Source organism: Cololabis saira, chromosome 4 (assembly GCF_033807715.1).
Source record: "Cololabis saira isolate AMF1-May2022 chromosome 4, fColSai1.1, whole genome shotgun sequence".
Taxonomy (NCBI): Eukaryota; Metazoa; Chordata; class Actinopteri; order Beloniformes; family Belonidae; genus Cololabis; species Cololabis saira.
In genome coordinates, this window is record NC_084590.1 from 37,403,971 (window position 1) to 37,427,163 (window position 23,193).

The 23,193-nt window shown below is 40.6% G+C and overlaps 1 protein-coding gene across 11 annotated transcripts in view; it reads right to left on the reverse strand.

The window, feature by feature from the left end:
* The window catches only part of robo2 (roundabout, axon guidance receptor, homolog 2 (Drosophila)), a 302,845-nt gene that overhangs the window by 30,196 nt on the left and 249,456 nt on the right, over positions 1-23,193 (reverse strand). For 4 of the 11 annotated variants that reach the window (XM_061719667.1, XM_061719670.1, XM_061719663.1 and 1 more), the window contains exons 6-19: positions 22,961-23,097; positions 21,783-21,794; positions 17,794-17,918; positions 16,224-16,392; positions 13,823-14,028; positions 12,803-12,884; positions 12,531-12,696; positions 12,206-12,372; positions 10,884-11,005; positions 8,936-9,167; positions 5,427-5,551; positions 5,162-5,333; positions 4,003-4,191; positions 3,162-3,188 (exon numbers count right to left, since the gene is read on the reverse strand). In XM_061719667.1, the coding sequence (XP_061575651.1) occupies positions 3,162-3,188; positions 4,003-4,191; positions 5,162-5,333; positions 5,427-5,551; positions 8,936-9,167; positions 10,884-11,005; positions 12,206-12,372; positions 12,531-12,696; positions 12,803-12,884; positions 13,823-14,028; positions 16,224-16,392; positions 17,794-17,918; positions 21,783-21,794; positions 22,961-23,097 (1,931 nt within the window). The remainder of the gene's footprint in view (positions 1-3,161; positions 3,189-4,002; positions 4,192-5,161; positions 5,334-5,426; positions 5,552-8,935; positions 9,168-10,883; positions 11,006-12,205; positions 12,373-12,530; positions 12,697-12,802; positions 12,885-13,822; positions 14,029-16,223; positions 16,393-17,793; positions 17,919-21,782; positions 21,795-22,960; positions 23,098-23,193) is intronic. The other 7 variants (XM_061719673.1, XM_061719669.1, XM_061719671.1 and 4 more) reach the window with 3 other exon arrangements.

Below are 23,193 nucleotides of genomic sequence, written 5' to 3' on the forward strand. Positions count from 1 at the left end.
CAGCAGGGAGAGTTCTGAGCATGTATGAGCTTCAAGGGATGACAGGAAACACGGAAAAGCAGCACAACTTTTGGAAATCACCTCATACCAATGAGTAAAAAGGGGAGGAAATAAAAGAGTTGGATCACTTAAGAAAGGGAAGGAAAGCTGTTAGTAATTTGGCTCATTTGTTCCACAGATGGAGATTAAAGAGAGCAGAAGGAAGAACATTCCTCTTCTTTTTTCTGTTTTCTTCAAGTTGATTCCACAACAAGTCTAGGCATGGGCGAGTGAGGGGCTTTTCTGACGGTGACGTAGTAACAGATGACACAGAGGAAACTCCCACAACAGATTACAAGGCTCTAACAGGATATTTGAATACATCACCAAAACAATTAAAGATTACTTCATACAGTTTTTCTTTCACAGCCATTTGCAGGATTTTTTAAGAAGTTTTTACTAGTACGCATATTACGCACTTAAGAGTATTATATATATATATATATATATATATATATATATATATATATATATATATATATATATATATATATATATATATATATTACTCGATTAAGACTTAAGCAACTAATAATTACCAGAAGGTAGAATTAAAATATGAAGTTAAATCAACAGTGCAGGTCTATTAAGATGAAACACAGCTGTGAGAGCTTCAGACAGACACGGCAATCTTTATTCAGTCACAGCCAAAGCCATATCTCTTTGTTCTCCCCCAACACCAAACTTTCATTTGAGAATACTCCGTTGCCTGAGTGACTACTGACAGGGAAAGCAGGCGGAGGAGAGGAGAGGCTGTGCAGCGGGAAGGCCTCTGAAGTCTCTATCTGCGCTCAGGCACATTTCGGGGCTGCTGTGGAATACTTTTGTGTTAGCCAGAGTGACATGGCAAGGCTGTGCTTCTCGCCTCTGTCTAGAAGATAAGCACTTTCCCCAATATGAATACAGATTAATACCCTTTAATAAGCATTGTGGAGGGGTGGAAGGGGTGAAATCAGCATATAAAAATTCCATCAAATCTAATTCTTGCTGGCAGCGTGCCTCGACGGTGTTGTGATTTACCACTCCTGAACCGACAGTTTTAGGGGGCTGAGACAGGACACTCAATACATCAACTAATTGTCAATACAGAGAAGAGCAGTGGTGTAAAACTCTTCAGCCGCCCTCTGACTCATGTTCAGTATATCTCTTGACTCAGACTACATAATCTGTGCTGTACCCAAACTTAAAATGTGTGTGCGAGTCAAAACCGTTTCCTGCTTCCTCTCCAGATCTCTTTGCTGTTCTAATTTACAACCAGGCAAGTTTCACATATTCATGTCTTCTTTCTTTTTTTCTTTTTAAATATAGCTTCGGTGGAAGGCCAGAATAAACATGTAGCTTCGGTTCGTAGGCCAGAATAACCATGTTTTTTGGGGCTCAGGGGTCAAGAGGAATCGTATACAGTGACAGTGCCTTAACGAATAAGATGCTATTTAAAGTAAATCCAGGAAATGGAGGGAAGGGCAGCGCTAACCCCATATAACCTGCAGCTATGGTGCTTTTTACATAGCAATCTAAATTTGTACATATTTGAGACTTTTCTGATACTACCATAGGCTGTTTAGAATTTTCCCTACTTCTGCTCACTCAGTTTACACAAACCAGATACTGTCAGATGAGTTATTTTGTTTTGTTGTATTTGTTCATTCCTATTGGATTCAATTAAGACAAGCCAAAGCAAAGCCACAGGGACATGGCCGCACACCTCTGTGTTACAAGTACACAAAGATAATTATGAGGTAAGCCCTAAATAAGAAAATGTTTGGACGATATGGATAAAAAAATTATTTGTTTCTTTGCAGACAACATGAACCCAAGATTAGAAGGAATTTATCCTTCTATGCTGCATAAAATCTCGAATTAATAATGATAATAATGATAATTCAAATTCAAAAAAATTTGTGCGGGAAGGGTAAGATGAGGTGTAATCTCTGGTCCCTCTGACTCCACTGCATGAAGAATAGTCTTCACTTCAACTTTGAGAAACCTTTGTCATAAATAACGAAGAAAAACATCCGCAATTGCCTATTCAAACTTTACTTTGCAAAAATAAAGCCCTGCGTTAACATCGTGTAGAGGCAGTATCGCTGGAGATTTTAGAGCAACATATGCTGCCTTCGAGACAACATCTTTTCCAGGGACGTCCATTCAATTCTTTTCAACGAGACGATACAAGGCCACATTCGGCACACATTACAAAGGCAGGCTGAAACGCTTCAACGCTTGGTATCATCAATGCAGCAGCACCTTTTAAATGTTTTGAGAGGGATGGGAAGCATTACAAAGCAGCAAAAGGCTGTTGTCATTTTTTATGGAATGTTTAAAAGCCTGAACTGCAAACTGGATGTGTAATAAAATTGGTGAGGAAAAAAAATAAAATGAAATAAAATTGGTGAGAAAAAAAATAAAATGAAATAAAATTGGTGAGAAAAAAATTAAAATACAACTATCTTGGGTTCACACTGACTGCAAAGAAACAAAAGTCAAGTAAGTTAATCCAGTTACTTACTATCCCTGTACTTTAATTTCTTTAAATAAAAAAAGTAGACCACTCCAGCTGATTAGGTGACACCAAAGGAATACAAAATGTAAATCATGGCACAATTTGGATAAAAAAAAAAAATATATTTTTTTTTTTTGAGAAGGAGGAGGAGAGAAGCAAAATGGACAGCTTTATCCTGCACCACAAAAAAAAAATGCAATTAATAAAAATGCCCAGGACTGTCACTTAGGTAGGAGCACGGGGTGGTAAAAAATGGGAAAAAACCGGGATAAAAATATATAAAAAAAATAAAAAATAAATAAAAATGCCCATAACAGAATGAAATGTAATTAAAAGTTGCCACAACAGATGCACATATAATTACAACACAAAACATATAAAAATGGCAGGAGGTTAAGCAAGGAAGAGATTTTAAGTCTGAAAGGTCGAGGTCATTGCCAATAACAAATTGACAAGTATTTTGACTAAATTTGATCCTCTGGCACGTTGAATCATTATGAAGTTTCAGTTTTCATTAGCCATGACCCCACGTCTGACAGTCCAAGCATGAGCACTAAGAACAAGCGGTAGATGGATCAGCGTTCTGGGGGGGTGAAAAGACAGGACAAATGAACAGTACCTGCAGGGGTGAAGGTGAAGGACTGAACTGCAAAACAAGAAGACAGAAAAGTTGTGCATTAAAAGCCTGCAGAGGTAAGCGGTGCTTTAGGAGTATCTGCACACTCGGGACGGAGTCAAGTTGAGAGGTGATGCACGTCAGAGAAACCTCAGCATCACCCAGTGTGCAGAGCAACAGCCAGGAAAGCAGCCAGCTCAGGGGTGCAGAGACAGTGGCACAAACCAAATAAAAACACAAAGAGATAAATGCAACAAATGAAAATGAAGAGTAAATTAACCAAGCCCTTTACGGTAACTGGCACTTCATATACTCCTCTTGACATTGTTAAAAGAACAAGCAAATATGTCCCCATGAATGGGTTTTGGTTGAATTTCCTGTTTGTTAATAAGGAAAGAAGTCATGTGTGAATATTAGAGACACTGACAAAAATACTGTCAGTTTATTACTATTTCCAGCTCTAATGAAATCTTGTGTGCTTGGCAGTATAGGACGACTTGCTTGCTAGTATTGACTGGGGGTCTTTCAGAAAGATGTGTCAGGGTGTGGGTGGAAAGATGGACGAACTCCAGCTTCAGTGACCAGCAGCGAGTCCAATCTGCCCACTCAGCTCCATCACCCTGGACTAACAACACCGTGGGTGGATTTGTCAAAACCTGCTGCCCTCTGGAAGTGATTTGAACTAATATCTGTTTCTGAGCTGTCACAGTATCAAAATCCACCATCACTGAAGGATGGTGACGTAGTGTTAAGAAACTCCAGCTTTCACAGGAAAAAAATCCGTTATTTGTTCAAATGTTATGCCAATGCAAAGTGGTGACACTAAGATTATATTTAGGCTAACCTGCATAGTTGCTTAGACCCTTTCTCTTCTTTCTCCTCCAGTAGAGCCAGATGCTGAAGCCCATGAGAATGACCCAGCAGGCTCCTCCGATACCGGCGATAAATGCAGGCTGTTTCACCACATCGGTTATCTGCTCCGTGATGCTGTTGTTCCGATTTCCATGTATGATCACATCCTGGTACTCTTTACCTGAGGGCACAACAACAATAACATCAAACTGGGAGGATAACTAGAAGAAAATGACGAAAAAAATGTCAAGGCTGTTGTTTGTCCTTTAATTCTCCTACGTGATACTTGGCACAGTCAACTATATAATACTAAAAGACGTGAAAATATCACGCTTTTTCACAACTATAAACACATAAAGACAAGACTGCGCTCCAAGGTGACAGGCCTGATGAGTTTCAGCAGAGATTTTGACCAGCAAAGCAAAGCATCAATCTAAAAGGATGTGCCATGAAATATAAGGTGCAGCCTGAAAGAAACAAAGCCTGAGAGTTTATAACAAGAACCCAGGTGATCAGGCTGCTTGCTGCGTGCCATCACTAATTCACTTCACTGCCAGTAAAATACACAAACCATGGTCTGTATTGATCTCTGATCACAACTCACCCCTACAAGCCTCCTCGACAGTAATTCTTGCAGCAATTCTTTGTCAGACTCACAGCTTAAACTACTGTATTTTTTCCCCTATGAGGCACACATATGTGCATATGCACATCCAAGTTGCACAAATTATATATTATTTTGATATATTATTTTGAAACCACATTACCACGCCCGATAACACATTTATACACAAAGAAAAATACCGCACATTGCTACCACAAGCTCTTTGCTCTCGGAGATGGATTATGTGACTGACACTGGGGAAATAAGAGCATGCTGCAGGCTAAGCCATCGGTTATGGGTCAAATCAAGCAAAATCTGCTGGAGCTCTATATAAATCATACACAGTCGGTCCATATTTCAAAATAACAGTGTTTTAACAAATCACCCATTTGTTCAATTTGTTTTCGCTTAGATCATCCTCTAACAGTCAGATGCGATATTTTTCACTGTGAAAACCTGAACATTCGAGAGTCAAACAAGCACTCAAAGAAATAAAAATCACTTTGAAAAAGCTGCAATATCTTACAGTGTTATAGATCAGTCTTACCAATGTTAATAGGCTTCGGTTCACTCTTGACTCCAACCCCTGCACTTGTACTTGCAGCCACTTCCACATGATACTGCACTCCCACCTGCAGCCCGCCCACCACCACAGAGCGTATGGCTGCATCCACTGTCTTGTTTACATGGAAACGTGTCTCATTTCCTAAACACCATATCTGTGGTAAAAGAGACAAAAACAGAGATGCGGTTGATCCTATTTGGCTTTGTACGAGCTCAGTGAGAATCCATGCAGACTTGCTGCAACAAACCTTGTACTCTTGGATGATGCCGTTCTGGTGGTCTGGTGGAGGAGGGTCCCAGGAGATGCTAATGGAAGTGCTGTTTGGGTTTCCCACGGTCAGAACTGTTACCTGCTGAGGAGGGGCACTGGGAGCTAAAGGGAGAGGTGCGATATATCCAGGTCAGCAGTAAAAAACACAATTCTGCAGCTCAAGCAGCATTTAAGGTTCATTCTTCCATCAGTTAACTAGGCTCCGAAGTACTATAAGTATTTCACAGGAGTGTCTGAACAAAAGCTCATAATCTAAAGCAAATAAAAACAAACAGGCACACATAGAGACACCTGTACTGCAAGAGAATGATACTCTATAGGAATGACACAGTCGACTGAATGCTGTCCAGACAAAACCAGGGCAGATACGACCCGGCTACCACCTGCCGTTTCTCTGTGATTTAATATACTATCTTCTGCTCTGGCTTGGTGGATTTGCACAGAGGATACTGGTATTGATTTGTGCAATGATGGCCTGGCACAGTCAGTCAAGTGCTTTCAGTCACGATAAGACCACAGCATTGACCAGTTTGGCACATGGATCAGTAGGCTTACAGGGATGAAGTGCAGGTGTGAAGGAAATATGGAAAAAAAAGAGAGAATGAAACAAGGTCTCAGTCATCACACTGACTTAGTATTGATCAGCCAGATGAAACTAAAGCCAGTAGGTAAAGATTGAGGAATGTTTTTGAGTGAGGCAAGCGAATCGGCTTTGTCCACAGGCACATAGAGAGAAGGCAGAAACAGGACATGTCCAAGCTTTTATATACCTCTGTTGTTATTCTGATGGTTACAATCTTCTGACCCCACAAGGGGTGAGGGGAAAAATAAATAACAGTCGGCCCAACTGGAAATAACATTTTAAAAATAATGTTTTCTCATTTCCGCAGTGGCTGGCAGGGGAGCAGCACCACGGCAGAATGGTGACAGGTCAATTACTCCTGGGCTGTCTCTCTCTCACCTAACCTCCATCCAAAATGGCACATGTCACCCCGTAAATCTGTGCTCCTCCCTCGGTGCAATTGGCCACACCAGCCCCCAGAGAGCCAGAAGGCCCTGGCATGGTGGAAGATGAATGGCTCCAGTGATGAACCCAACACCTTGGCCAGATTAGAAACAATCTACCAAGAGAGCATCTGATCAACCATCGTACTCGGGGCCTTCCACTGATGCATTACAAGTGATAAAGTGCTGGTTTTGTGTATGGAAGCCATCAGAGACAATGTCGTTCAAAGTTAATGTTATGAATGATTTAGCAGCTTATTATCATGCATATTTGCGCTAAACAATACACATTTTTCATTAGAGGCCTCAGAGGCTGTGCTAATAGGGCCATTAGCAGAGTGATGTATGGGAGGCAGGAATGTGACCCCCTGTCTTGCACGTGCACTCCATGCTGTGCTGAATGATGACAGAATACAAACATATCAGATCATTACCAAAGAGTAGCCAATAGCTGATGACAAGAAATGGCTGGTGTGGGATCTCCCTAGAGATCAACCTAGATGATTAGTCTACAAATTAACATTTATGCAAACATCACTGATTTCCCTTCTCTGTAAATAAACATTATGATGCATAAAATATGACCTTTTTAAGTAATTTCTTAGACAACTGTTCACTGTAAGTCAGATGGCAACTGGAGTTAATTTATCAGTCAGGATATGGCCTCACAGATGGAGAGTAAGGGAATGTGTGAAGGAGAAGGAGGGAGACGGGGAGATTATTGGAGTGCTGGGGATACTGTGAACCCTATTGTTGTCAGGATCTACTTTGTGGATACTTTGATTATGGAAAACCAATGTTTTAGTCAACATTTGAACTAGATTTCTCTCTTTACATAGCATCAGAAGAGTTGTGTGTTTGCCAGTGTGTTGGTTATGACCATGGCACACACAGTAACAGTGGGAAGCAGACAAAGGACAGACAGGAACCGTTATCAGTACGAGTAATAGCTGGGACATGTAGTTTCCGAGGCCTTAGGGAGAGGACATGTATTGGCATTTGTGCGTTTGCTTCATTTGTGTGTGCGATGGGGAAGGGTGTGTGTGTGGGACAGCTGTAAAGTGATGGCAGTTCCACTCCTGTGGCCAGCCTGTCTGTGCAGAGCGTATACTCGCTGGCCACAGGAGATATGGTCCCTCTGAAAATAGGAAAATAAATGAGCCTGTCAACCCAACAGGATGTGAACTGTCTCCAGTACATGCACGCCTGAATATGCAGTGGCAGGATAGGCTTTGTCTCTAGTATAGTGTCTATGTTTGTCTTTCTTTGCTGCTGTTGGGGTGCACTGTTACTCTTTACCCCAGATCATGTTGTAATTTAACTTAAGTTGTACAACTCAAAGGCCGAAGCAAAGCGAGTGTCTTACTGGTGTTTGTTGTTTTGCACTAGCAGAGACCAAAACACTAAAGTCCTTCAAACACATACCTGTGTGCATGTGTGTGTGTGTGTGCTGGTATATAATATGATACCACACCGCACTGTGGCCTTGTCACAGCCTTTGTAAATCAACCTTTGAGTGGCAGATCATCTTTGCAAGAGGAAGAGTGTGCTATGTCCACTCACAGCTCATGTCTTGCAGGTGCTGAGTGATGTATTAAAAGAAGTCTGGCACCAATATCACCGATTATAAACAAACAACTAAAGATCAGCAGGGAAGTCAGTATGACAATCAGAAACAGACACATGCATACATACATTCATGTTACAATGCTGAGTTCTCAGTACCGAAGGGCGGTCCCAATAATGCGACAACAAAAAAACTGACACTGAATTAACTTGAACAGATACTTTGCCACATTTCTTCCAATTACAGAAAATTCCTAGGTTGAAGACCGTCCTCTGTAGTGCTGAGAGGAAGATGATCACTGGAATATTAATCACTTAAAGGATGGAGTTTTGCCACTTGGGCATCGTCCAGGTCCAGTTGTCAAGTGGTGCAGAACAGCTCTGACTGGTCCCATTGCTCCACTTTTAGCATTCTTCCCTTTGCCTCAGACAAAATAACAATTTAAAATGATTTTGTTTGTTTTTCAAAGTATTAACACAGATGGTCCTGAGTCAGTAAAAGAAAAGTTCCCTTTCCAGTCACTGCTCCAAAGGTTTGGATCAGCTTCCCACTGTCAATAAAATGTTTACTACTTACAGAAACATTTCAGGCACATTTAATAAGTAAATGCTACGACTGCCTTCTTTTTATCTGTTTCTGTTATTTCTTTTAGAAACTAAATTTAACATTCCTGTTTATTTTGGTTTAAATTCTTTATATTGCTTTGAGTTATTTTATTGTCGTTGTTACTGTCCTTCTCTGGGCTATCTGCTTTGTTATTACGCTACCTAAATTTAGTGCATAGCACTTTAGTGAAGTCTAACTGTTTTAAATGTGCTTCATTAATACATTTGACTTGACACTTGAGTGGCTGTGCCAAAGTGTTACTTTTAATGTTTCTGATAAAATCTACAAAAACCTTCTTTTGCTCTTACCCTCCTCAGAGGTCCGTGCCGTCTTGGAGTCGCTGTCCATGCCTTGAAACTCGTTGAAATAAGGCCGTACTTTAATCTCATAAACGATTCCCTTCTTAAGTGATGAAAGGATGATGCTGCGCTCAGATGGAACCTTTACGTCCTGGGTCTGCCATGGTCCTGGTGAGGGCAGTCCCGATGTCTGCCTGTATAGAACTCTGTAACCCTGGATAAACTGGGACTGACGATCCACCTGAGAAAGTACATGAAGACAGCATTATTACCGTATTTTATTGTGAAAAGAAATGGGCCGAGGTGATTGGCTATCGTGTGACAACTAGATAACGCACATTGATGTTTTCCTGCAATGTGCTTTACAAGAGTGCATGCTTGACACTTTAGAGGCTGTTACTTGTTTAATGGGGCTTTTATCTCCAGCCATGCCACACTTTGCTCAATTAACACCCTGATATTACCTCATACTCACAGCTTCTTGCCCAAAGTTTTGTCTTTTCCATTAACAAGACTTTCCATAATGCCACCTTGCAGGACATATGCATGTCCCAAATGTGTCATAAAAACAAAATACTGGCACCTTAGAGTAGGTTTTCCCTATTGTAGAAAGGGTCATGACTATGTGAATGTCATGCAGCGACAAATACATACACTCTAGACAATACACAGCAGAGCTGATGTCGGGCCTCATGTCAGACAAAAAAAAAAACACCAAAGAGATGGGATTTGTGATAACACCTTATGATCCACGAAGGAGACTCCCTTAAAACCTGGGCCATTTAGTTAAACAGAAAATACAGAATTTATTCAGGGGACAAGCAGGCACATAACTCACTGTAATGGCTTGTTAACAGTAGAGTAAGTGAGCACTGCTTTCAAGTGGGATATTAAGCAGCTGTTTTTCTCCCACATAGCCTGAGTAAATCAGCAAAATGGATTCCAGGGTTGGCGTATGACTATTATTAATGGAATGATTTGGGAATATGAAGGTGGCGTCTTTGTTTACGTAAAGGACCCCCGATTGAACAGACAAACGTGTTTTGTGTTGACCGTACATTACAATCACAAAGCAGAGGTTTAGCATTAAATTAGCCACAGAGTCTTGGGGTGAGACTCAGTAAGGTCAGTAAACACGTCAGCACAAAAACAGCTAATGTGGTTCATTTGCAAACCAGCACCCCATGCCACTAAATGGTGAGAGGTAAGTGCATGCAACGGAATGATTTATAGCGCCATAATCAAAATAAATCAACAGATATGATATATGAACACTTCAAATAGCCTTTTTGTACTAATTACCACACAATTAAATAAAGCCCATAACAGCCAGGATGCCGCTGGGTTTTATCTTTTTTTTTCCTTCTTACAACTGGCAAAAAATCAGTACTTGGCTCTTTGTATGTATCCTCATAAAAGAAGATAAATGTGCCTTACAACAACAGGAATACTTGTTTTCACAACAAGAAATATTAATTCTAATCTAGTTTATCTGAGAAGGCTGTTTTTTTTTCTTCTTTTTTTAAAAGCGTGAAGTAGCTAAAGACAGAAAAGATTGATTAACAACCAGGTGTCTCTGAAATTGCCTTTGATCTTTACTGTGGTGAAAGAAAGCATTTTGTTGCCATTTGATGTCTGGTTACTTTCATGTCACCGATTACGATTTTTCAAAGCTGCCGTCTTAGGGAACAACCTGAAGAAAAAAAAAAAAATCCCCCGACTTAAAACAAATGGCCGCCTCCAGCAGAGCAGCTTCAAAGACGTATCTTTAAAGTCAATTACCCTGACTTTATGACAGGATTTTGCAAAACCAAACACGTCAAAATAATAAATTGAGATAAGACAAGCGCATACAATTGAAATGGCTTCACAGATAGTGTAACAACGTATAAATAAATAAAAATGATGCCCCTGATTCTGTCAGTCAAGTAAAAGCAAAATGACATGCTGCACTTACTGTCCACGTGACCTGAATGGCTGTGGGACTCAGCACAACTGGGTTATGCAGTCGAACTATGACCTCGCCAAGCTCCTTCTGTACATGTCTGTGGTCGACACCTTGGGCTGGAGGGCTTATATCTACGAGAGAGCAATGATTTGTAAGTGAGCAAAGGAAGACAGATACAACTACACTGCAAAAAGAAGAAATTAACATAAAAATACAACTTTAACTCATCACCAATGGAGGTAGAGTAATAAAATAGAGCTAGAATTGACGAGTCAGATCTAACAAAAACACGTTCAATCTATGACCATGAATCTATTTGAAAAGGAGCAACTTTAGCTCTCCATTTTTCAGCAATACCTTGTTGCAAGAAGAAAAATAAAGAAAATATATGTTTAAATAAAGATCTTTATATGTGTGACTTGTTTGCAGATGCTGGGGACTGTCTGAACAACCACATCTACAAATAACCTCATTGTCCTTCAGATAAACTAGATAGAAGAAGAATGGACACTATTTCCCAGCTCGTTTTCCACATGCATGTGTTTGAAGTTACAAGCCCTAAAAAAAACTCCAATGAGATATTGAGGTTGGAGAAGGAAAGCCACATTTTGAGTGTTTTTACTGGAAGAAAAGGAAAAACAACTCATGGGAGGAAAGTTTATGTCAAAAAGCTCCATCCAGACAGTCATGAGTTACAGGCCACGTTAATAGGGCGAGCAAGGCCGAAATAAGTTAAAAAGAAGAAAAGAAATCAATCTGTCGACAACGCATGACACTGTTCATCATTTCAAGACATTAACCTTAGCATAAAAGATTTGCTGAAATTTATATGCGCTTTTTTTTTTTTTTTTAAAGAAACCTTTGGCTTGTGCTTGACAGATGAGGGCCAAGACTGCTTTTCATTAATTTCCTTAATGCTTGGGCCTTTTCATGCTGCTGCACGCTGAATACTGTGGTTAGTTCAGTACTGTAATCTAATGTTCTCTGGGTTTGGAGCTGAATATATTCTACGATTAACAAAGCAGAGTCAGCAATAACTCTATTAAGCCTTTCAAAAAGTGGATATGCTTATTTTACAGTTGGTGAGGTTTAGCCTTAATAAGTTGAGCTGTGCACAACAATCTGAGCTCTGGAACATTCTCTATTATAGGTGTTAGCTGAAGATTTCTGGGACGCGATAGTAAGTACCACACTTTGTGGCGAGACAGTGAGCCTATCATGTCAGCATAAAATAAATTAAATTTAGAGAAAAAAAAACAAAAAAAAAACAGGTTAAAATGAAGTTCCAGGTTTCAGGCACGTACAGAATAAGCTCATGATGCGTAAGGTACCTTGTGTTCTCACTGGATCGGACATAGGGCTGGGATCGCTCAGACCCTGGCTGTTGACTGCTCGGACCATGAACAGGTAGATCGTGTTGGGACGGAGACCTTTGACAGTAAACTGTGTGGTCTTGACATGATCTGCCACTGTTTGCCAGCTGTTGCTCACCGATTGACTGGAACAAAAGAGAAAGAGCGCGATAATTTCACCTGTTTTATGGTCATTGTCTTATGGTACAAAGTATGGATCAGTGTAATCTATAGCAGGTAAGCACCCATATAATTTATGGTTGCTACAAGCTAGTGACTGTTCCGTGTGAATGATAACACAAACCTGAATGCTTCAATGACAAAGGAAGAGACAGGAGATGCTCCGGTCATTCCAGACTGCCATGACAAGGACACACTATTCTTGGTGACGTCGGTGACTTGAGGTTTAGACGGTGGACCTGGAAGTTCATTGTCATCGTGGCTCTTCATGACTATCACTGCGCCTGGTTCTGTGTGGAATGAAAAGAGAAGATGGGATGTAGCCTCGTGTCTCTGTAGAAAACAGCTGGCAGATTACATAAAATGCACGACTATCACCATCTTCCGTTGACGTACCTTTGACTTCCAGGAAAGCGCTCCATGACGTCTCCCCCGTTGAGCTGGTGGCAATACATGTATAGATCCCCGAGTCTGAAAGCTAGAAGGCAGAGGAAAACAAAACAACATGCATGAGAACATGCACGCCGGCAGCAGCATCGACACACAGGTCTTAATGATGCTTTTAATAAAATAGCCATTTGAGTTACATACCCACTGATTACACATGGTTTACTTACTGCTGAAACACTAGAGAATGATGGGAAGACCTCACATACGAGCCCGGTGCTGGACAAACTGCGTGTCATTTGTGAGTGCCTCAAAGTGCTGACGCTAATTTCCTAATGAATTCCATTTTCTACTCACCACCCTTCCATCACTTTTCCTCTCCCCCTCCTTATTTCCCCACTGTCTTGCCCACCACAACAAAGCCAGGCTAATTAATTTAGGGTGGGCTGATAGAACCCCTGGACCGATGACAGCTGGCTTGTCTCTCCATCCCTCTTAGGAACTTTGGTTGTTGGTGGGTTTTTGTCCCCGTGCCTTGCTTCCATTTATTAAATAACATGTCAGTGGTCGGCAGCTTTGTCAAGCGTAATAGGTATTCCACTGAGGCCTCTGACTGGGGGAAGGAAGATGTGAGCCCTTTAAATTTAATCTACTCTAAATGTGGATGTGGGTGCGTGTGTGTATATATATTGGAAAGCAGATATATTTTCTGTCCTACAGCTGGAGTCCATCCATCCTTTTACATCTGAACCCAGCCGGAGCTAAATGATACTAGCAACTTAAAAAGAGTCCATGTACGCTTTTCATCCCTTTAAAGCATTAAGGCACCTCTTGGCTAATGGGAACTCTCATAACTTTTTTGCAATTTTGCAAGAATTACCACATAATAATCTATATACATATAAAATATAATTAGTGCCAATGATGTAGAAATGTACGATGGTGATAAAGATGTAAAAAGTTAGGTGTGAGGAGACATATGGATGTGAACTGTGTAATGGACAAAGCACAGTAGCTAAAATCTGTTACCTTGATGTTCTTAATCTGCAGGCTGCCAAGCTCCTGCAGCGACATGCGGGGGTCAGTTCCCAGTAAACTGACTCCGTCCTTCAGCCAGCTGATGGAGGGGATGGGGTCTCCAGATGCCTGACACTTAAGGAGTGCCAAGCTGTCCACCCCGAGTGTCTGATTGGATGGGCCTTGGCGAATAATGGGTGGAGGTCTGTCTGCAAGAACTGGGATATAAAAAAGGCATAATGTGAACATAATATCTTCTTTTCTGGGAGATGACAGGGTTCGTGTAAGACAAAGGATATCACTGTGAAATAAACTGTAATAATCACAAAATACACGGAGTGGATGTGGGTTTCTCTCATTAAGTAGACCGCTTTCTCTGAATGAGTTGTAATTGTGCCACAGGACAACGAATGTTTCCTGCACTTCCAGGAATCACGGACAGAACAGCTGAGCAATGCTTTTTAGTTTCATTGATGTGGAGAAGGATGCCAAGCAGTTTCCAGTTACTGCCTGGGTAGCCTTATTTTTATACACTACCCTAGACTCTGTGGTGCATTTAAGTGGTGAGACTCCTGCTTATTGACTCAGTGTGGTTCAGATTAATACTTTCATTATGTGCAGCGTGGGGCACAATAAAAGGTGACTTCTAATTATTAAATCTAACTTTAACCCCTATGTCTTTACATCAAATAAGAAGTGAGGGACATGCTTTTTATATTTTGCTCTAGTTTCCTTCAGTTGAGAGTTATTGCTTTGATGAGTCCAATTCATATAAGCAATTTAATTTGCCATTATGAGCCAAAAAAAAAAAAGCCTGTGGGTTACTTTTCTGAAATAGTAGATAAGACAGAGGTGATCTCCAAGAGATTTAGCGTTGGAGCACACAGACAGTTTAGAATTTAGAGTTGAATAATGAGGAGTCCCCCTGGCATTGCAGAACCACATTAATTAGAAAGTATGGATTAATGATGTCAGACCTGCGGGGGCTAATTACCAGGTCTACCTCAGTAACCTTTCAACACATTATCACACCCTTGCTTCCAACCGTATTTTCTCTTCCACGGTTACTTATGACAAAAGGAAGCAATTGCAGGTAATGCATTTTGGAGATGTTGTTGTCATCCCGTGCTCGGGGGTGGGTGTCACATAAGACTTTAAAAGTACACAGAAACTTGTTATATTAGCCACCACAAGCGAAATGTAGTGTAATAAATTAATCTTTGTTTTTAGACTGCTCTTAGGTAGAAACGATGGCAAATAAGATCAAGTGAACAAAGATGAATAACAAGAATCAAATGTAAGTACCTCCCATAAGCGTGTCAACTAAAGATTCACACTAACATCATGACAAAGAATGAGGTGCACTACCCATTAATAGTTTCTTAAGGGATGTTTTAAGTAGATTTCATGACTTAAGTGGATGATAAAATAGTAAACAAGACAGCTTTTGATAGACAAAAGTGCATAAAGAGAGGGCTGTGCTTTGTCAAGTGATTTGATGCATCTGACGTGTGTGTTGATGGCACGTAGGAGTGACAAAGGGAGGACGCGGAGCTCGACTTGGCCTTGGGTCTCTGCATCAGGAATTTCTCATTACAAATCTCCTTGAACTCCACAGACTGCTGGCGGGACTCGGGGCAGTAAATCACACGGAGACTGCAGCAGGTGTGGCCGTGACCTTACCCAGGCCCTCCCATGCTCTGTCCTCTTTTAACTCATTTTGTCTCAGACGTGTCCCGCAACCATTTGGCAAATGTGTCATTCATTATAACATTTTAGAGGGAAAAGACAGATTTGATTTGATTTTTTTTTTTACTTGTATCAGGCAAAACAATGAACAAAGTGCTTGTGGTGCTTGTAATCTTCCTGCTTGCAGATGCTTCAGCAGACATATGGATGGCTGTCTATCCTACCATCACAACGGCACAGAAGATTAGATGCTCCTACGCATAGCAGGAACACATCATTCATTCAACAGGAAGCTATTGTCAGTCCCTCACTCAATCTCATTCAGTATCTCTTTGCCTTCTTCTCTCCCTCATACAGACTTGTTCCTCTCTCCAGTGGTGACCATTAAACTTGAAGGAGCTCAAGGGCAATGCTTTATTTCTTTTCCGAAAGGAAAAGGAGACATTTTTAATTAAATTCTGCAAGATAAAAAACAAAAAGCATAGAGCAAAAATACAGCGACTGAAGGTCATTGGTTTATTGAAATTTCTCAAATGAAAGCCGAGTTTACTCCTGCACAAACGATAACTAAAATTTCATTTGAAATAATACTTTCAAAGGTATTTAAGGCTAAATTCCCACAAAAATTGAACAAAGCAGGAGAGAAGCCATAATCAGAGGGTGGTGGATTAAGATTAGATACCATGAATGCCTGCACACATAACTGAACTCAGTTTTTCCTCACCATCTGTGACCTCCAATTGAGCCTTGGCCAGGATACTTCCTGCGACTGTCAGCGCCTGGCAGATATAGTAACCAGCATCTCCCCGCTGCACAGATGAGATGGTGAGGTCTCCGCTGGGCGAGACTGAAAAGCGACTGTTGGGTTGGGGTTGGTTGGGAAAGAGCAAATTCTAGAGGAACAAGAACAAACAGCCAGTTAGTGAGAACATGATACCAGTGCAACCTGGATAAATAACAAAACTGCCCACACAAGTGCACACAGCACTAGCAAACCTACACATACAGCAGAGTGCCCAAACGACCAGATTAGAGCACAGTATGAGCAATTTCATCACTTGGGCAACCGTCCTCACAAACAAGAAAACATGACACAATTTATCTCCTTTGTGAATAAACTCTGAGGCGGTTTTAAACTGATGGTTTTTATCTGCAAATGCAAGCCAATTCTGCAGTCGCAAAAAGAATGATATCGATATTCTAATAGATTGGGATGCAAGACTGCTGAAACTGACAAACTAATACCTGTCCATTTGGATTAACCTTTTTGTTTTTCCCAGGATCCCCAAAGGAAAAAAAGCAAATACATTAGCTCGATTTAATTACACCCCGTCACTTTAATGCAGCAAATTATGTTGTTTGTTTATATTAGCGTCTCCTCATCTTTAACAAATGAAAAATTAACTTTCCATTGTTGGTGACTGTGGGGAATTAAAGCTTTGTCACATAAATACTGGACTTAATTAGCTTTAATTTGCTCACTTAACAAATACTTTTGTACCTCATAAATATCAAGACTAAGAAAGCACGTATGAAGCGATAGTGAAGGCATGCATCTACTTGAATAAAACTGCTTCTAAAACCTCATATTTCATGAGAATGTGACACACAAGACTTATGATCTCAGTGACTCATGACGCTTCTGGTCACACATCTGCAGGTGAACATTATTCTAAATGTTTGTGCGAAACTGTAAGAACTTCTGTTCACCCTTTTCAAGAGACGTGTGTCGTAATTGTCGGCCTGCGGGCAACGAAAGAGTACATGTGTTTCAACCTTAGTGAGAGCTGAGTCATATCTCTGGCTCATCTGCAGGCCCCAGCAGGTTCCTAATTGGTATTGTTGTCGACTGTTGTGAGGACATCCAGGTATTTGACTGGGGTTATCTGCTACAGTGAGGGAAAGGATCGTTCTTATCAGTCCAGGGTCACAGAAAGCCGATTAGCGCTTTGCCAGGCGCTACCAGGAGCTGCCTTGCTGACGTTTGGCAGCTCCTGAGAACAAAGGTGTATCTGTGTGACTGTAGTAAAGATATCATCCAGAGATAGCACCGTTTTAAGTGCTGTGTGTGGCTTTGAGTATGTGCAGGGAAGGAAAACAAAAACCATTGTACCTACAACCTGGGGGATTGAAACACAGTACTCTGTGTTCATAACACAACACGTACAGGAGAGTTGGCTAATGGGAGAACAAATGTGCTTTTATATGTAAGAGATAATGCATAAAAATAATTTAAAAAATGAAAAAAAGAGTGCTTTATACACATCAGGGTGTGTAAGAGTGTAGGTAATTACCTGACTTCCCTCCTTCTGCCAGAACACAGCCGGCTGTGGATTTCCTTTGGTTTCACATGGGAAGGTGGCAGTGCGACCTTGTGCCACAATTTGGTCTCTTGGGCGGATGACAAACTGTGGCGGAGCTAAATTTAGAAGGCCAAAGCAACAGTGTCAGAAAAAAATCATTGCTAGTTGTTTAGGATAGAAGGGCTGAAGAAGTTCAAGCAAAAATAAACAATATATCACATGATAAAATCAGAATGGCAGAGCCCTATGGAGCTTCCATGCAGCTTTTTATCTGTCTTTTTCTCTGAACACAGGAAGAACATCAGTGAGCGTTATGATTATAACTGCCATGGTAACCACACTGGCCATTCATCCAGGTACGGCCGAAGCTGAATGAATGACAGTCACGGTGGCATTCACACAAGGAAGCGCTTCTGTCACAATGGCATTTAGATCTGAGACGACACATAGGCACAGCCATGCCCTAGAAACACCCACAACTACAGCGTAAACTGGATTTAACATAAAGGGTCAACAATTTCCGACTTTCCATATGTAGGATTTACTCTGCATCAGAGTATATCTCATATAAAAGTCAAAAACTGAAGTACTTTGATACAGCTTCTAATCAAAGCTTTATCAAAAAGGGATTGAGAGACAGAAGACAATTTCTGTGTCGCATCACACCTCCAGCTAACACCTCCATCAAAGAGAGAAGAGGCTTGAACAACTATCAGACTCCGAAATCTCACTAGAGCGTTCACAGCCACTATTCACAACTTCAACAGTTGTCAAAGACTTGACTTCAGGACAAAGAGAGACATTTCTGACCAGCAAATGCACTTAGATAACAAAGAAAATGGAGTTTGGAGATTAGATAGCCCCATTAAATCTTCTGCTGTGTCCACTCTTTTTGTTGAACACTGCCACACTTGTGCTATTAAGCTCAGGTGTTAAGATTGAAATGGCCACCGTGGAGCATAAGAAAGGTCTGTTCAGGCTAAGTCTCCTGGCCTATTTCTTTTTCTTTTATTAATTTTTGTCTCAGTTAGAGTAAAATAGATGATACAGCAGGGTATGCTTTTTTTGGGGTGGTGGGGTATTTTGTTTTTCACAAGCTGACAGTGTTTACAGCTTGTCCATTACATCCATTTTTCACACATACTATGGGGTTTTAAATATAAAAATGCTTCGCTGAAAGTCTAAAAATGGTAATCCATGAAAGAGTGGATGTGTCAGTCTTGCATTCAAAGCCTATGGTTTGAACATTACTCTGAAATAATCTGCAGCACTGCGACTGTCTCTGGGGGTTATGTTTTCCCTCGTTGACAAGTTGCATGTTGCTCAGAAAAAAACCCATCAATGACATTTCTTCAAAGACGAGATAATGGAAGACAAAAAAATCAACATCAAACCTCAAGTAAGGACGGATAAAATATCGCGGAAAGTTTCTTCTGAAGCATATTATTAGAAATTATAAACATTTTATGGATTCCAATTATATTTTTACAACAATTTGTGCAGATTGTTGTAAAACTCATTGAAAAGAAATCTGTATTGTAGCAAAGCAACATCTTGGACGCTTTCTGTTTCTTTTGATTTCTTTGTAAGTCTTTTCAGTGATAAGCCAGCTGGTTCCAGTAAAACCAATCCCTTCCCATTTGGCAGGTTTCTTTATGTAATCCCTTTTTTGGGGGGTGTGTATTTGACAAAGATACACACAGTTGGGAATGGTACAGATGGCAACAGATTTACTGCCTTCCCATTTGGCCTTCTGCATCTTGGATATCTTGTGGCTCTCATAATGCTGGGCCTGATACACAGCTCCTAAATCATGGTCTGGCAAGGACACGATTCCCTCCCTTTTCATCCTGAGCTCTGTTTCATTCCAAACACCACATTACTAAGTACTCCGTAAAAACATGGTTTCACACCTTATAGAAGGTTATCGTGCCACCAAGCTCTGTCTTTTTTATCACTGTCTTCATTAGGGGAACCCTCGCCTTTAACATAGATGGATGTAATACACAAAAACTAGTTTAAATGCGCTTGGGTTGAAAAAAAAAAGTTTAGTTGAATTATTTTATTATAGCCACTGGTTTTGCATCAGGCTGTTAGCAATAAAACAAAACAAAACAAAAAACAACCTTTTTGCTCCTTTCTTAAATTATATACAAAATATATCAAACTCTTATGATCAATGTGATTAGGAATGACTTAAGAATACACAGGGAACCTCACTGAGATACGTGCATCACAATTTGAGACAAATGCAGCGGAAGTGAATGCGTGAGCGTTTTGAGAGCTTAGCTCTGAACTAACTCACACATTTGTCCTTCTTTGATTCAGAGACCCTTAATGACATACGAGAAGACTTTTCCTGTCCACTCCGAAGGAAACACACGATTAGGGGCCCATATTTAATTCATGGCAAGTCACATCTGCCCTGTCTGTAGAGGGCTCTGAATATGACAGCAGTCAAGTCAGGGTGAAAAGAACAAATAGACAAAGAGACAGAGATCCATTCAATACACACATTCACAAACATTTCCTCCTTCTTTAAAAACCCACGTTCAATCATATTTAATTCAAAAGTTGACAGCAATTACTGTCTCTTCCCACAGGCAGACTGAATGTGTAATTTCCTCCATTTTCTACGAAGCTGACAGTTTGACAACTGTTGAACAGCTACTGCTGTTTTGGCAACTGAAGTCCTGCCACTGAGGCAGTGTCTGTAATTTTTTTTTCTTTTTCTATCAGTCAAGCATGCCTTGACACACACTTTTTCATACCGCATGCTTAATGTTGCTGCATTCCTCTATTTCCATTCTCGAAAGCACACGTTCCTCTCTCAAGATACGTAGGCTAACAATCCGACATCTTAACTTCAAACTGCTACCCAAATCTATCAATAGGGAAAGAAAATTAATGAAAAAAATGATGGGCCTGGTTCAAAAGATGCTTGTCCAAACAGATAGATCTTGTTTCTTTGTTCCAGCAATTCACAGATGGCCTCAAGACTCACAAGTTAAACACATCCTGGACCATATGAGACCGTTTCCAGCCGACTTGTGAGGAGCAGAGAGTAAAAGCTAAAGAGTCACAGTCAACATACTGTGAACTTTATTTACTGTATGTGATAAAACTGTGTTTGGTGTCAACACAAGTTCCAACAGATATGGAGAGATCCACTACGTAAAAATGAGATCATGGACAGCGAACCTACAAGAATGGTGACATATGTATCATCAGCTACAAAAGATTCTCCATGAAAGATTAAATATAGATGTAAGGATTGGCTCAATACATCTCTGTCAGATTAGCTTAAAATCCCTAAACCTTGGGAACGGTTCGTAATGTTTACATGAGTCTAATTGAGATTTGTAGTGGTTAAAGCTGAAAAGGAGCCAGTTGTACCCACACACCTTCACCCGGTTTTACCGCACTTCAGTCTGTCCCACTAAAAAAGGATGCTTTATAATCAAGGTGCAAATAAAACTCATCAAGGGCCAAATATAGATGAATTTGCTGGTTGGTGGATAAAGTATGCTGAGGTCCCTGTCCAGGTGGCTGGCATTGTATATAGAGAATCCATTATTCTTCATTATTCCGAACTAAATGTACCCAGTCTGAGTAACAATGTCTAACTGGCTAAATACCAACAATCTGGACTGTTTACACAATGAATATAGAGTTTCCTGGGAGCTTGCCTCTGAGTTCTGTTCAGTCACTGCAAACAAAGTGTATAAAACACCCAGTAAAATGCTGTAATATATTTGAGTGCTTTTCATTTAAGCAGTTGAGGTAGAGCTGTAAAATCTCCAAATACAACAATTTCAAGGAGTCCGAGGAGACACAATGTGATGAAATATCGGTGTTAGTCAAATACAGCTGTGTTAAACAAATGTCAACTGATTATCGAGCAGTCAAATGCTGTCAGGTGTGATTGATAGGTGAGGAAGCATGCAGGATGGCATCAAATCAGAGGGATGGGTACTTACCGACGGGACGAGCTGGAGACACAACAAAGGTGGAGTGGATACACAAAAGAAACAAAGTAAGACACATACGCACAAACACAAACACAAACGTATAAGACGAAATAAAAGGAACAGAACAAAAAAAAAAAAGAAAAAGGGATCAAAATCAGAGTGAATGACATGTTGAACTGGGGCTAGCACACTTCTGGCATAGTGTAGACACGACACAGAGGATCTAGTAGCTTTTGTCCACTGGACAGTCCGATGATGGCTGAGAGCATCTGTTATTCACATACTTGAATGATAGAGGCAGTCTGGTGTAAACACCCACTTGTGGTGTGCAGTTGCATTTAAAATTCCCCTGGGGGTAGTCATTTCTGCCCTTCAGGGACAAATATACTACTGGACCTTCTCTGTCTGTAATAATGAAATCTGCAATTCTATGAGCGGTGGTGTGTTGGTAGTAGCAAGACAAATATGTGTTTATCACAACTGCAGATGGACAGAGCAGAAAAAAGAGATCAAGAAGAGAGATGGGGAAAAAAATCAGCATGTTGAATACATCCAGACTACATCCTCTGAAGTCCTCACATAAAGAATTGGTGCATGTAGTGGTTCTATAATATTTCTTCTGTTGCTCAGTGACATAAAACCATAAGATGAAACAAATCTAGTTTAAAAAAAGATTAAAAAGTGTATCCATCCCAGACCTTGTTTTACCTCACTCTGGTTCCCCCTGTTGCTTTAAAGCGCTCCACAGACACTGTACACACTTGGGTGTAATAGGAAGAAGATTAGTGGAAATAGGGAAAATTATACTTAGTATGTTTTTATTAACCTTTCCAAACCTGAGGTGTGGTACTGACAGTGTGCACCATTAATCTGTGAAATGGCTTTGCTGACTGGGTGGTTAGAACATGGAGGGTAGCGGGGGCATCGGGCCACTACGACCGGGGGGTTGACAGAGTGTGTCAATGCTCCACTTGGAAATGTAAATAATTAAACAGATTCATAGACTGTGTACATCTCTCTTGACTGGGAGTCTGCAAAATGCATCCCCATTTGCATAAAAGGGACGCAATGGAGGAAAGGAAACTTCATATCGGTGTAAAGAAGCAATAACCTCAGTGATCCATGATTTCTATATGTGCTGTTATGTGTCAGTTAATGGGTAGGAAAAAAAGACAGAAAAGGCATACCTCTGACTGTGAGAGTGGCGGAGGCCTCCAGCTTGCCCACGCGGTTTTCTGCCACGCAGGTGAATGTGCCTTCATCATTAATGGAAGCCTTCTTCACTCTCAGCACATAGTCGTCCTTGTCATACTTGATCTCGTACCTGCGAACAAAGATGAAGGAAAATCAATTTTCCACTTCATCCTGCATTACATGCAAATACTGCATATTAAGATAAAACATTAAATCTTTACAAATA